A 15,558-nucleotide genomic window follows, 5' to 3' on the forward strand; every position below is an offset into this window, starting at 1 on the left:
CCGCGCGCCCCGCCCGGCGCGCCTGCGCACTCCGCCCGCGGCGGAGCGGTGCTCGGCGCTGCACAGACCGCGGGCACGCACGTGTGCTCGGTGCTGTACATGCTCCTGGAGCTGAGACTCTGCTCCCGTTACTTTGATGTCAGTGCAGTTATTACCAGAGACAGAGAAAGAACAAGCCGATAGCGTCCAGTGTTTGCCTTTTATTGAGACGTGATTTTCTTCTTTTCATATAACTTATCTAATTAAAATATTCATCTTAGTTACCACAAAAAAAAGGAACATAGAAAATTGTATGTACATAGTTGGAGACCAAAATACAAATGGCAAGTCGAAGTCACTCCCCCTCCTGCCCCTGTTACCCGTCCCACCAGCAGCAGAGCTGTAAGGGGGAAGAGGCAGCTCTGTTTAGTTCCTTCGGGTGTAGTGTAGCACAGAAGAATTGCACAAGTGTAACACCCWGGGCACTGAGAGGCTGAGACCGGAGCAAGCGCTTTTACCCTAGGCTTTGCTTAGCCTGTGTCTCGTGGCCATATCCCTCTTCCCTTCCCTGCTGAGGACTGATGCTCACATTCTTCTGGCTGCGTGGCTTCAGTGTCTGAGCAGGAGGAGGGAGAGGGAAGGGAGAGATGTTGGCGTGACTCCTCAGAGAGCAGAGTTAATTCAGACACTGTCATGTCTGATCCTCTCCACAGCCCCCTCCCACAATCCAGCTAAGCTAAAATACTGACACAGTCGGCAAAGCCTCGAGCAAAGGGACTGCTTTGAGTGGGAAGGTACACCCAGTAACAGCAATGCTTTGGGCTGTACCCACATCAGAGTATTTAACTGTCATATTAATTAAGCGGCAATTTAGTAGTGCCCGAGATTGTTCTTGGGCTTCATCCAGATCCTTTGCTCCACTGGGGCATGAATGCAATGCTAGACTTCCCTCCCCTCTGCCCCTACCCCAAGTACAAAGCAGAAATAAATGGTAGCACAACAGTCAGCAGAAGATAATATATTGTTATCTAATTAAAAATACAGCAAAATTAAATACAGCAAAATGCAAGAGTAAGGAGCAATTATTTTACAGCACAAAACACACTGAAATGCTGCACGGTAACATTAAAGCATTTGGGACTGTAACAAACTTACAGCACAAGAAACTGAGAACACTTTTCCAAAACCTTCAAAATAAGAAGCAAACAGACCAAATAAAAGAGCAATTTGGGATTAAAAAAAAAGAAGAAGAAGAAGAAAGGAAAAAAAAAAGAGAGAGAGAGAGAAACCAAAAGCATACAGGGATTTTTCTAAAGCCCTCCAGGAAGGTTTCCCCTGGTCAGCACATAGAGACAACTCTACTTGTTCAGCATTTTCCAGGCCTGAAAAGCCAGAGGCAGAGGTTCAAGAGCTGCCACCAAGAACAATATCCACTGCCAGCACCTTTTCCACACAGACAAGGTCCTAGGGGAACAAATATGGCTTGGAACAGGCACCCTTCTCTCTTTTTGTGATCCACTCAGAGGTCAGAGCCATCACAGAGGCCGGCTCCCTCCCTGCATGACCTGGGTCTAACCACTCCAGCCTCCACTTGCACTACCTCCATGTAAGTTTGCTATCAAGTCAGATTTAATCCATAAACAGAAATGCTCACCACAAGGCTTCACACTTAGCTGCAAGTGCCTAGTAATATCCATCTCTTCTGTCTCTGCTGCAGCCACAGTAAGTCCACCTGAAATCACACATCTAACAACACCTGAACTTCCAGTACCCTCCCACACTTCGAGAGGAGCTGTGCTCCAAGGCACCTTGTCACAGTTCAGCCAAGCCCAGCAGGTTCAGTTAAGTCACCTCTTACACTGTCCTTCCAGAGCTCCAGTTCCTCAGACACCACATATAACCAAGTGTTTTGAACTTCTGCTAGGAAGTATGCACATATTAAAAACAAAATGTTCCATTATTTACTTCCCTTCACCCTCAGTCAAGTGGTTTCAGGTTCAAATATGAAAATACTTGCTTCTTCCAAAGAGGGGGCAGAGGGAAAGGACAGGATTCAAGTACCAGCTTCCAAACTGGAAATAAATCCTTCCCAATTCCATGCAGAAAACAAGATAAAAGTATTCCTTCTTTCCACTAAAACAGTCAAACTGATACCTTCATTGATATTTAAAAACTGTTTTCAGTTCTAGAGGCAGACAAAACTAAGTTCCCTCCCTCAAAGAGAAAAAAAAAAAGAAAGAAAAAACAAACAAGAAAAATTTAAAATGTTCATTGGCGCACAGTAAAATTTCTCCCCCAAACCCTCATAGTTTTATTCCCAGTAGCCAGCAGAAGACAACAGCAGCAGAGAAAGTCCCCAAAGGCTCCTGGCATCCCTGCACAACACAAGCATCTGTACAAGATCTACAGAAACAGCAGAGAGAAGGTAGAGAGCTAAGATTTTATTAACATACACAAGTAGAGAGCAAAGCCTCAGGACTCGATGCACTTGCCAATGGACCGATGAGCAGACAGGTCAGCAGTATCACCTGTCCCAGAGAGTCCAGGTGTGACTTTGGGCCCAGCAGGTACCAGATCACAAGGAAAGACTCCCTTGATAACCAGCATCTGCTCAGACAGACTCCTACCAAAATGAGTCATAGAGAAGGCTGGCCCTTGTACTGGAATGGGAGGGAGGAGAATACTGGGAGCGACATAAATAGTACCAKTGGGGGAAAAGAAGGGGGAAATATTAGTTAAAACTATTTTATAATTTATTAAGAGGTTAAATAGTAAATAGTCTCTGGATCTTCCACTCTCAGCAGGTGCTAAGACTTCACATTTTCTCATGTCTGGAGATTCTGTACACCCTTCTTTTGACATAAGACAAGGCCAGAAACAGGATTTTAAGTGTGAAGGGGAGGGAGAAGGGGCTTGACACAGATAAAAGGACCAGAATAAAAGATAAAATACTGTGCTGTCATCTTGTGCAGACTGAAGCCTCTCCCAGCAGCTGCAGCCTCCGCAGAGTTCCAAGGAAAGGACCTGGGCTATTTGGGTACCTTCTCCCCCTTCAGTGCCACTTCCTCGTGAGAGGGAAATTCCCAGCTCTGTGCTGCAAGCTTATCTTCGAGAGAACCTGTTTTTGAAAGCTTTGATCGTCTTTGCCATCATGGGTGCAATTTCTGTAACAGAGGAGAGGAAAAAAAAATTCAAGTGGCAGTCAGAGATTAGGAGAGCAGAAAGCAATTCAGAGCTGCAGCTCTGGCTAAGGAGATGCAAGGGGTGCCCCAGGGCTCTGCGTACAGCCCATCGATTTTCAGGTCTCAGACAGAGGAGAGCCCACTCTACTCTGCACTGCCAGAACATAGATCTCTGGCTCCATTTCCCAAGGGAGGTGCATTACAATTTAATCATTCCAAACAGCGGGAGGAACACAGAAAGCCAGCATGAGGGAAAAGAGATAGGCTTTTTGCCTCACTGATACCATTAGGACAGGTTGATACAGTCAGCAGTGGGCAGGCAGGTGAACAAGACACACCAGAACAAAGGAGCTGCCTGAGATCCCCTCAGAACCTCTAGAAAGCCRGAGAGCAAACCCTTGTCTCCACATTGCGGCCCTGTACCTCAGAACTGTCCCTTAYGCTTTTTCCTATGCAAGAAGTTCAAACAGACTTTACTACCTCTCTGCAGGGAGAGAAGAGATACCATCATCATCACCTTCCTGCCTAGCCTGGATTTAATCTTATTAGAAAGCAGAGCAATTTGTGTATTTGTGGAGGAGCTGCAGGAGACCACACAGATACGCCGCTGTTCGTACTTACTCTTCACTGGTGGTTTCCTGGGGTCATAGGAGGAGAAGGTGCTACCTGATGATGGGACAGAATGGGCACTGCTGGTGCTGGGCCCATCATAGGACTGTTCCTCGTTCATACGAGAATGGCTTTTGCTAGATGTGTAAAGGACTGGTTTTATTCTGAAACAGAAGGATGAGACAATACAATTCAGTAAAGGAATCTGTGTGTTTTGATGCAATCCTTCAGATACATGAGCCACATTTGTTAACAGCAGCATGGCTGAAATCAAATGAAACCAGCACTAACCAGGATTTCCAGCAAACTTCCAGCAAGGAGGAGGCTAATACAGCTGCAAATTTCACTGCAAAGCAACCTCCTAGACACATCATTTTCTCTCCTAGGAGCCTCAAAGATATGGAAGTTTAGAGGGAACCTGGCAGGAACCCATGGAAAAAAGTACCCCAAACAGCAAGTACTACTGGAAAACACTCACTTGGTCTTCTCTGGCAGAAGAGGTCCTCCAGTTCCAAACTTCTCCTGTCTTCTCCGTACATCCCGAGGGGGCTTTGCTGCAGAGTTCACAAATGCCATCTTGGCCACTCTGCCTGCAGGTGGGAAGAGCAAAAAATTGCTTGTATCCAGCTTACTACAAAGAAGGCTCCACAGTACTTGTCTCATTAGAGCTAGTTCCAACAACTACTTCCCAGTCTATCCATTCCAAAGCTCACATGATAGCCTCCTCCCTAAGAGATGAGCCTCTTAGGGTCACAACACAGGCTGTGAGAGATCAGACTGATCACACCAGTAGTTTTTATTATGTTCACTACAGAAGATAGGAATGCTTTTTCCTGGTGCATACTTCAGTATTCTTCAATCCCAGCATGAAGCAGCTACTTTAGGAGAACAGGATGTGTCTCCACAGCCCTTCATGTTCTTGTTGCAAAATATTCCACTGTCTGTTCTGCATGGACAAGGCTTTAGATCTCATCTGAAGTGTAAGTCATTGGCAGAGGCCACTGCATAAAGAACAGAGGTTTAAGCAGTGCCTAAATAGGACAGGACCCAAACCAGCCACTCAGAAAGACCTTCTACACCTGCCACCCAATGCAAAGACTTCCCCCAGTCAGCACTCCCAGAATCGTCTCTGCTGCCCCCCCACCCCCACCCCCCGTCAGCCAGCCCTATTTTACCTTTGGGTTTGTTGGCATGAGCTGAGCCGATGTTCCGTGCTAACATGAGCAGCCGCTGCTCTCGTGCATCGTGAAGTCGAAGGTACATTTCCCGCCAGGATTCAAACTCTTCTGGCTTCTCGTTCTTGAAGTCTCGGAGACAATGATTGTGCCACAGTTGATCCGTGTCCTCAATTAAGACCTGAAAAAAATCCTACGYGTTATTTGGGATCTCTCCTGACACCTTGAGCTCTGATCCCCTAGCACAGGTATCAGTCCCTCTCCTTCAGCACCAGTTAGCTCCAACATCACAGGAATATCACCAAGGGAAAAATGGCTTGGGGGCCAGCTTGCAGCAAGAGATGGGCAGATGGCAAATCCAAGCACTTGGGACTAGCAAAAGCCATCTCATCTTGTAAAGAATGTTGTTCTTCCCCATTCTGCTATTCCAGTCAAGGAAAGAATATCACTCCCACACGTCAGTATCCCTTCCCCAGGGCAGTGCACTCACATGATTACATTCCTCAATGCGATACAGCTGCTCTGGGGTGCATCTCTCCAACACAGGCTCCAGCACCGAGAAAGGAACACCACCCACTTCATAGATTGCTAGGAAGAAGGAAGATGCACAGAATATTCATCCTACTCCTTCCTTGCTGAGGAAAGGGCTTTCAGACATCCTGAAATGCAGTGGAACAACAGCAATGCTGCGTGCTACTACACAACATGAGGGAGGGAAAGGAACTGTAGGTATAAGAGTTCAAGTGGGTCAGTAGCCACCAAGCTAAGAAGTCAGACATCTATGTCCCTTTGCCAGGCTCTATTTACCACCAGTTCCAGTACTTTAGCACTCCCTAGAAGCCTGCTGGGCTACTGATTCTTGCAGCACTCAAGTTAACTAATATGAGGAAGAGGTCTCATATTAACTTGTCTTGTAAGAAGGACTACYGTTCAAATGTCCAAAGCCACGTGCTGCTGGGATACACACAAACAAGTTACCAAGACTTCAGCAGAAATGGATCAGTATATTTGCAGGGCAACATGACTTTAAAACTGATCAGGAAGGTACTCACAGTCAATGTTGTTACTGAGGACTCTGATACACTGCTCATACAGAGACATCATCTTTGGGAGGTAGGCAGTTTTAGAGCCCGAATACACTTGCATCTTTGAATTCAATCTGCGGCCTGTAAAACCAGCCTCGCTCTCTTCAACTGGTGAGGACACTGCTGTAAGAAGACAGACTTCGGGTAAGGAAGGAACAAAGAAAAGAGGAGCTCACCCTGACGAATGAYACAGGAGACAAAACAGACACCCAGAAGCAACCTGTTAGACCAAATCTTTAAGAGACCTGTAACCTGCAAACCAGCTCAGGAAGAGCAAGTCCAAAGCACAAGCTTTGAGAAGGGTCAGCAATGGATCTTAATTTCTACTAGAGCACATGAAGGGGGGGGGGGGAAGCTACCTTCTTCTACAACCCAGTCTCTGGGCATGATGAGAGGCAGGRTGCTATACCCCCAACATAAGGCAAATTAGATACAGCCGGCCAATGAGTCTATACAGCTCTACTGCTATCCTCCATTCTACAGGAGTTGAACCCAGCCAGCATGCACTCCCACTCCCTCTCACAAACAGCAGCCACAGCCCATGTCAACCCCATCTTCCCGTCCAGCACACACCTTTCCTTTTCGTCTGGGAGCAGGTGATGGACTCAATTGAGGGAAGAGGGCGGTAGTTGGCCTGGATCGGGGGCAGTGGGATGTCTGGTAACGTTGGCACCACATCTATAAGTATCTGGAAGGAGAGGATGTGCATGCAACTAAGCACAGAATACAGGAGAACATTACATCCTGCTAGTGTACAAACTGCACTGAACTGCTTTTTGTTTGATATTTTAAATAAAGCACACAGTGCTGATCTGCCTGTGCAAGGAAATAGCCTCAGGGCAAGGCTGCACGTCAGCCTCATTACTGTGACTCAGTCTAGGCTGTCAACATGGAGAGGCCAAAATTCAGGATCCGAATCACTCAGCACTCTAATAAGAGCCATCCACAACTTAGCCTACTAAGTTCAGTGCTAAAGGACTCCAGCAAGCAGCCAGGTCAGATTAATGATGCAAAGAATTGGAGAAAACAATAGAGGAGAAAGCTGACAAACATCCCCTTGACCCCAAACATTCATTTTCACATTCTGTCTCTTCTCCTCCTCCTCTGGAAAAAAAAAAAAAAAGAAAAAGAAAGAAAAAACAGTAGTGGTGGGAGGAGAGTGGGTACCTCAAACTAGGGGAAATCTAGAACTTTGTTATTAAATACTTTTTATTAGAATGAATGGCAAAATAGGATTTTAAAATAGTGTTAAATAACACTTTGAAGAATAAACTGTTTCAAAGTTGAGTATGAAGGATTACATAATAAAGTTCTAAAATTTGGTCCCAATTTTTATACCCAGCCCTTGTATATGTTCACTATCACAAGGGTGCAAGAATATTATTTATTTTCAAGCTTTCACAAAAGAAGGTCAGGCTTCTAGAAATAGCTGCATTGTAACATAAGTTCTCCTATTTCTTTACAACTTCTGGAAACCAAAAGTTAACAAAAATCACACTACAGAAAGCCAGCAAGAATGAAYATCGTTTTTATAGGAGTATGAATACTTGAAAAGAGAGATATGGTACCCTTTGTAGCAGGTAGATATGCACTGCACATTACGCAGGGTTCTACCTTCCTAAAGACATTTTGCCTGCTAAATGTACATACCACATCCAGTGTCTCAAAGTCAAGTCTGTTTTCTTTAGCTGAAGAGGTTCTCTTATTCTCCATTTTCTTGAATAAAGAAGGTTTTGTCTATTCATTTCTTTGTTTCACCTTCTTCACCGTTCTAGCAAAGTTACATTCTGCAGAGTGCAACGCCTGCAAGGGTTCACTACAGAGCAGGGCATCATGAGACACATGGCGTCTCCTAGCAGGAACCAGGAGTCACAGGCTTAGACATAGATAGCACTCCACAAGCAAGATGCAGAACTTGGCCCAACTCCTCGRAGGGGAAACGGATAAGCCCTAGATAGCAGAAGGCTGAGAGCAGCATGTCTCACCTCCCTGGTTCACTTTCAGTTCCTTCAAATGAGAGGGAAAAACAAAAAACAAACAAACAAAAAAAGAACACCTTACCCTGTTTGGTTTAAGAGGCTCCGATAGTTTCTTCTCTGCCTTTTTCTCACTTGTCCGCTTGTGGCTCGGGCTCTTTCGACTTGAGCTTGAGCTCTTGGTACTGGCTTTGGATCCATTCTGCTTGCTGTGCMCTCGATCTTTCTCCCCAGCTGACACGGCGGGTTTGGCCACTTTCTTTTTCTTTTTCTGTGGCTGGTCGTAGCTGAGATAAGACTCAAAGGACATTGTAGGTTGCTCAAATTCATCCTCCACTTCTCCCTCCCCAAAACTTGGGGAAAAACCCACAGATTTTTTGTCCACATCAGAGGCCTTGTGTTTCCCCTCTGAAGTTTTTAAGCTCCCAGAAATCCCCTTTTCTTTACTCCTATTTGAGGAGTCACTCTCAGCTTTCCGTTTCTCCCGCTCTGTGGTAGAGGTCTCCAGGCTCAGCTTGGATTTTTCTAATCTGCTTTTCTCAGAGTCCCGATGTTTTTGCTTCTTAACATGGTTGTCCAGAGACTCTTCCAAGTGTGGCTGCATGTGCAACTTCTCCTTTTTGGAGTTACCACTTTCCCGGTTCTTCTCCTTCTTGGTGCTATCTGACATCCTCTGCTTCTCCTTGCTGCCCCCTGCCACTGGGGCTTCTCGGAGCTGCTCTTTTAGAGAGGTCTTGTGCAATCTTTCAGGGCTGGAGGCAGAGGTCCTGTCTTCCCCTCTGCCATCAAGTCGCTGCTTCTCTTTGTGRGAAGACTTGTGCTCTTTGCTTCGACTCGGGTTCCTTTTGTTGTGGAACTCACCAGGATTCCTCTCCTGGCTTCCTCCCACCTTATCCTGAAAGCTGTGGCCTTTGCTGGCTTTCCGATGAAATACTGTCTGTTCTTCCTGCTCCTCAGAGGCATAAGGGTCCGTGTACATATCCTGAGGGCTCTCACTTGGCTCAGGTGACACAGCTTGTCCATAGTCCGAGTACTCCTGATCCGAGGAGAGCACTGGGGAAGATCTGCCCCAACCCTTACCCTCTTGGCTGCTATAGCCATAAGTCTGATGGGCTCTCTCAGACCCAGAATACCTCTTGGGCTTCTTTTCCCTATTATTTGGACTATAGGGCTGGCTGCACGAAGGCTGGAAAGGCTCTGAATAGTCCTGGTCAGGTTCCTCGTCCTCTCTAGGGGAAGCATCTCGTTGTCTTTTCCTTGAGCTGCTCCTCTCGTAGTCACGGTCTTCAGAATCTAGATTATTTCTAAAGGAGTAGGAAAACAAAATAGTTAATCTGAAACTTTCCAGCAGGAATCAAGAAAGCCACTTCCCATGGACTGTATAAATTGAACCCTCTCTTACAGAAGGCTAAGACTTTGTTTGGTAGTTTTGTCACAAGAATACCAGTAATTCTCCTTGACGCAGCAGCATTCAGGGATTCAGAAACAGCACTTCCGGTGCAGGAAGCATTTAAGCATTTATTAGGACTAGAGACTTTCCAGATTATTGGGCAAGTGGAGACAGGTGCTTACAGAGACTCCTCCATGCCTACACACCCCTGACTGTGCGGTGTACATGAGACACATGCTCCCTAATTCACAAGTTAAGCATGCACAGATACCATAACCGTCATGATTACCACGAATAACTGGGTCTTTATCATCCACATCTATAAGATCTCTTTGCTGGATTCAACACAGCTGTTACTGCAAAGTGTTGGCTAGCATTTACTTTCAGTTTCCATACCATTTTTGCACTTCTTGAAGTCTTCTTTTATAGCAAGCCACTTCCTTTACTTGGTCCTACTACTTCTTCTTAGTTTCATAAAACGGGAAGCAAGCTGATTGCATCTCTTGCTTTATTAAGAGCACTTTTTGGCTTCTACTGTTAATCTTTSCATCAAACTGCAGTTTCCTGAAAGCCAGCCCCTACCTCCATTCAAAACTGCAGCTGTCAGCAACCTAGTGCTCTGCAGCTAGCACAGGCAGGAAGTCTACTCCACAACAAGGCAAAAACGCCATGCAGAGTTAGTGCACTTGCATTACAAGTTCTTCCAGGGCCTTCACTTGTTTCCATGGTCAGAGAAGTTTAGAATCTCCTCTGCTGCAAAATATAACACAGTTTATCCAGCAAGACAATCCAGCAGGCTCATTTACCTGTCTGCCTCTTGGGAAACTGGCACCAGCTTCTTCCACCTGGCTACGAGGTTCTTTGCAAAGTCTCCAACGAGCTCATGTTTCCGTAAGCCATTCACAGTCTTCCCGACACCCGTCTCCTTCATGAGAGAGTCAAGACATTAATTCACCTTTGCAAAACAGTCAGCATTCTTGTCACTGCCAAACTCCTGCAGGACAACCAAAGTTAACCTGCTATCAATTGCTACTAGATAGAAGTAAATTTCCCTGAGCTAACAGCAAAAGGTATCACATATAATTTAGTATGTTTACAGCAGTCATTGATTACAGTGTCATCTAATMTACAAAACTAAACAATACAATACTAATAGAGAACTCTGCCTTAGTTAAACATCAATTATTTGGTTTAATAGATAAAGTTATTAATTACCATAATTATTGATAAGTTTGAAGACCTAAGTAAGTCACTAATACTTTCAGGAATYAGCACTTCATTTCTAAATTCATGCAGCTTCAGCCATCATTAGGGACTGTTTTGGCTCTCATATCCTGATCAAGCTTTAAGCTTTTGGAAGAATTTCGAATGACAAACTGTCTCCTGCTGTTTTACATTTGCTCTGATACACTCCTTCCCTCTCTTATCTTGAAGAAATTCTGTGCCTGGAATTTCTAGAGCCCTCATCCCAATCATGTTTATGACATTATTTTGTAGCAGGTGGCCAAGGCATTATGTTCTACTCCAGGGAAAGCAGCATTTTTGTGGCAAACAGTTATTCTATAACTTGACAGACATGATGAAAGTGTAAGAGATTTCACGGCTCTTACCACAAGAATGTCAACTGTGATGGGCAACTCAGACAGCCTCTTCAGACTTTTCAGCAGCTGCAGAGACGAGAAGAAAAGCATTCAGACTTGTCATACTAAGCCACACACTGTGATTAAAAAGGAAGAAAATTCTGCACTGCATGAGAGCTTGTTAGAAAGATCCAAGTAGCAGAGAGTTGTTATCTTGCTCCAAATCAAGCTCCTAGGAAGCCGAACACATGAGGACCAATTGTAAAGAAATTACCGTCTCTCTGCCTAAGAGAAACCACCTGAGAATCTTAAAATGCAYTCAAATATTAATGCTTTCTTCACAGAAGACCAGAACTTAACTTTGGCTTAAAGAATCAATAACAGAGACGAATTATACGGCTTTGTTGCACACCAAGCCAGAGAAAAGACTTGGAAGCTTGTGACTCTCAGAAAGTGGTGCTTGAAATCAGATCCTGATCCTGTGTGTGTGTGTGGGGGGGGTCCTTTCTGAAGTTTTATGAACTAGATCCTCACAGAAGGAGGATTTCCTGATGTTCCTGAAGACCTAAGAAGGAACTCTGATCTCCTGTGCCAGACCCTCCACTTGGGCAGGGTTGCTGCCAGTCTCTCCTCACAATTAAATCTGTGTCTGTATCTACCAGAAAGCCAAGTGACCCATTCCAGAACCACTGCCTCTAGCCCCACTTTTGCTCCCTTCTCTTCACCATACACTAGTGAAGAATGTTCACATGCACAGTGCCAAGCGAGGCACTGCCAGGTTCAGGCACAGCAAGCTGCTCCACGTGCCAGGGAGGGAAGAGGAACCCCTTCCACCTTGCACCTGCAACGAGAAGGGCGGTTGCTGGTGAAGGGGGGGGTACTTGTACCTCTGCCACCAAGACAGTTTGAGAGACTGCTTCACCAAGATGTCTCTAGCTTTTTTTTAGCTAAAGGACACAGCACAGATCTAACGGGACCGCTGCCCCTCACRTTATTTCCCGTATCATGGGGATAGCCACAGATCAGCCTCATCAGCGTTCGCAACGTTACGGCGCCCACGCGGGCCGGCTTCGCTCAGCGCCGCCGCGCTCCACGCCACACACAGGGCTCCCCCGGCCCCGAAGAGCTTCTCTTTAAAACAGGGCTCTCGTCCTCAAATTAGCACTCTGTTGGCATAAGCTCTTCCAATCAATCCCTGCTTCCACCACGCAAGGGTCAGAGATTTAGAGCGACTTCTGAAGGAAGTAATTTCTCCTAACATATTTGAGGAGTGCTATAACTTTCAGAGAGTACTCCTTGACAGAAAGATAAGGGTTCATCTAGCTTATGCAGCACTATACAACAGTTTCTGTTCACCAGCAGCCACTGCCCCACCTGTTATATTTAGGACTTTGTTACTAAGGCTGAAGGCTTGATTTTTTCTTGTTTGTTTTGGATCAGTTAAACATTTTGATACCAACAATAACTGTTTTTCAGCACTCTGGAGCTGGGATGCTGAGGAGGATGTAGCAATTCTAGAGGTGCTCCAACAGTAGCAAAATAGGTCTTAAAACCTCTAGCCTTGCAACTGCAGACACATTTTAGCATAGAGACTTAAGCTAAAAATCCTGAAGTCCTTTCAGTTTTCCAGAATTGCTGTGACTTGCCAGAACTGTTGCTCAACAAACCCACTTGCAAGCCAAGACACCAAATGGAAGCAACAGAGGTGCAGACACAGCCCATCTCTGTTGCCTCACTCCAAGCTGGTACAGCAGAGCCTACCAAAGCTGATGGGTCAGGCTCCTTTTAGGAAGTTCTGGGTGGCCAAGACCCTTTTGGCACCAGCAATGCAGGCATTTGGACTAGCACACACAAAGCCCTTGTTGGAAAGAAGGGGGCAGGAAGGGAGAGAAAGGAGGAGGCATCTTTTAATTAGACAGAGTCAAACAGGGCAATATTAGAACAGTAACACCTCTGTGAGAGGGTCGTCTTCCTAAAGAGGGCCTTCACAGCTTATGACACTCTACTGTAAGAATAAGGGAAAACATCTTCTGTTATCCTTAATGCCATCCCAATAATCTTCTGGTTACACCCCRCTGTAGCATCTTCAACAAGTCTCTTCGGTGTTTGGTTATTTGTTGCCTTCAGGGTTGAATTTCAACATGAAAAGTGCTATTCTCAACTGAGTTCATCTGAGTATTTTGTATACATAGGGGAAACTTACTGTTACTTGAGACCAGAGACCAGAGCACCCACACAGCTGATCCACAATCCTTTTCACTGGGACTAGCTTATTCCACCCCATTGCAGTCAATGGTCAGAAACCTCCATGCRTCTTAAAGCAGAGCTCTTTCCAATCACGGTAGCTAAGTTAATGAGATGGCTTTCTGAAAGGTCACCATACATTATTTACTCTTGCCTACCAAGACAGAGCCTAAGTGTCGCTTCACCAAGCTTTTATGCTTGTACATTCGTTAGAAACGTTACTACAGTTTGGAGTTCAGCGGATTTTTCCAGTCAAGCTGTAAACCTCAAAACGCTGCTGTCAGGAAACAAGGAATTTCTGTTACCTACGTCAGCAGTGACACCTTAGATTGTCAGATAAGTATATTAAAAACTTTGAGCTTACTGACACTCTCCAAGTGGAACACAGCCCAGCAGTATCTGGGTAGGAAGATATTTGGAAGCTGCATTTGCACAAGCTAGCAAAACCCTGCTTTGCCTGTAACCTCTGCAGGCCACAAGACCCACAAGGTGCAACAATGATGCATCGAGGCTTAAGAACTTGTATTAAGTATTTCCTACAGAAACTAGCTGATATAGTACACTGTAGTTTTCAGCTGAAGGCAGCCAAGCAGGCCCAAATCCAATAGCTCATCTCAGAAATAACTATGATCCTACAAATGTTAGGAGAAGGTGGCAGCCAGGCAGAAGACACTGAGGGGGAYTGCCGCTTACTAGACACCAGAAAAAAAGTACAAAGAGGAAAGCTCTTCTAAAACACTTTGGTACAGAGTAAAGTTTTAGTCAAACAGCCACAGGACACAAATAAGAAAAACTTGGCTCTGTTAATTCTAGTGTCAATAGACTCATTTAACTTGAGCAGATTTTCTTTTTCTAAAAGAAGTTAGCCATACTGTTACAATGTTAACAACACACAGTAATACCAGATTACTGCGGTGTGGCCTGGCCCCATCCTCTTCTYGGAGATTTTCTGTTCACAATTCCCTTGCCCTCTCTCTTCCCCTAGAAGGGGAGCAGTCCCAAAGCAGAGTTTGTACCTTCTCTACTGGAAAAAGCGATTGTTTCCAAACCACGAAAACAGCATCCAAAGTGTCATACTGTTCTGTGCCAGCAGCCCAACTTTCCCTCAAAATAATATTAATACTTAACATCTTTCAGCAAGGCAATTTACAGTCCTACACAATAGTGGGTAAATATTGGTCTTTCACATTACTGATAAGATATTTCAAAAGAACAAGGCAAGAAAACTTAAGATTTGTAATAGTGTTGTAGCATATGCGTAGCACTCAGATGCTGGGGATAAATCTTGCTAACATGGTAAATCTGTATCTGCTACAGAGCTCCTGTGCAAAGAGTTATAGCAAAAGCCATTTTCTGACAAATCAATGAGCTCAAGGAGACATGTGATCTATCAACAACATAAAATAGCAACTAAATCTGAGTTTAAGAACACTAACACTTCTGAGGATAGAGTTTAAAGGTGTCAGAAATTAAAAGGCATAGGCCGCAGGATCTTTCCCTGGTGAAGAAGAAAAAAAAAGTTTAAAGTCACTATTATAGCTGGTAACAGCTTACTAATGCTAAACATCTCTCTCTCTTCCCCCCTTGCAAAAACTACATAGACTCAACAGAGAAAGAAAGGGGGGAAATGATTTAACATTGCAAGGTTACTGGAGGAAAAGTCAGCCTGTGCAAATACTGCCCAAAGACTTACAAAGCCTCAGAAACACAGACGGGCCATCATTGCCTAAGTTTACACAAGGATCAGGAAAAGGGGAGTACCGACACTCTGTTCACAGTATACTGAGCAGATATGTGAAATCTTGTGCACGCTCTCAGCACCAAGGAGCACCAACCCTCCCTCCCCCCAGACACGGTTGCTTCTCTGCAATCACCCGGTTSCACTTTGGGGTGCTGGATCCCACCMGCTAAACCCTCACAGCCTTGGCTGAGAGGGCGAGAAAAGGAATCAGAACTCGAGGTCAATTCTAATTCCAAGTTATCAGGMGGCAGATGCGGCCGAACAGCACAAGCGCGGAGCGGGGCGAGGGGCACTGAGAAGCCTCTCGGCTACGCTCGGGGACAGCGGCAGACGCCGCCCGCCCCACGCGGAGACGGGCTAGAGGCACCAGCCGCTTCGCCGAGGCCAAAGAGGGGACCCGGAGCGGGGCCCGAGTCCGAACCCGGCAGCTCTCGCGGAGCCGCGTGGTGGCATCGCCCCTCGCGCTCCCTGGCACCGCCGCACCGGCCGCGGTCGCGCACGCCGAGCCGCACGGGAGCCCGCGGCTCCCTCCACCGCCGGCCCGTCGCGGGGACGCGGCGCCCTGCCAGCGAGGAGCTCCCCTGGCCGCCGAGTTAC

The 15,558-nt window shown here is 45.8% G+C and overlaps 1 protein-coding gene across 2 annotated transcripts in view; it reads right to left on the reverse strand.

The window, feature by feature from the left end:
* Positions 1 to 180: 180 nt before the first annotated feature.
* The window catches only part of ELOA (elongin A), a 15,914-nt gene continuing 536 nt past the window's right edge, over positions 181 to 15,558 (reverse strand). The window contains exons 2-11 of one of the 2 annotated variants that reach the window (XM_085305066.1): positions 11,007 to 11,063; positions 10,203 to 10,321; positions 8,092 to 9,310; positions 6,604 to 6,718; positions 5,998 to 6,153; positions 5,436 to 5,533; positions 4,946 to 5,126; positions 4,249 to 4,360; positions 3,783 to 3,934; positions 181 to 3,143 (exon numbers count right to left, since the gene is read on the reverse strand). In XM_085305066.1, coding sequence (XP_085161192.1) covers positions 3,082 to 3,143; positions 3,783 to 3,934; positions 4,249 to 4,360; positions 4,946 to 5,126; positions 5,436 to 5,533; positions 5,998 to 6,153; positions 6,604 to 6,718; positions 8,092 to 9,310; positions 10,203 to 10,321; positions 11,007 to 11,063 — 2,271 coding nt within the window. In that variant the 3' untranslated portion in view covers positions 181 to 3,081. The remainder of the gene's footprint in view (positions 3,144 to 3,782; positions 3,935 to 4,248; positions 4,361 to 4,945; positions 5,127 to 5,435; positions 5,534 to 5,997; positions 6,154 to 6,603; positions 6,719 to 8,091; positions 9,311 to 10,202; positions 10,322 to 11,006; positions 11,064 to 15,558) is intronic. The other variant, XM_085305065.1, reaches the window with a different exon arrangement.

Source organism: Rhea americana, unplaced genomic scaffold (assembly GCF_003343005.1).
Source record: "Rhea americana isolate MKP2758 unplaced genomic scaffold, rheAme1 scaffold_215, whole genome shotgun sequence".
NCBI lineage: Eukaryota > Metazoa > Chordata > Aves > Rheiformes > Rheidae > Rhea > Rhea americana.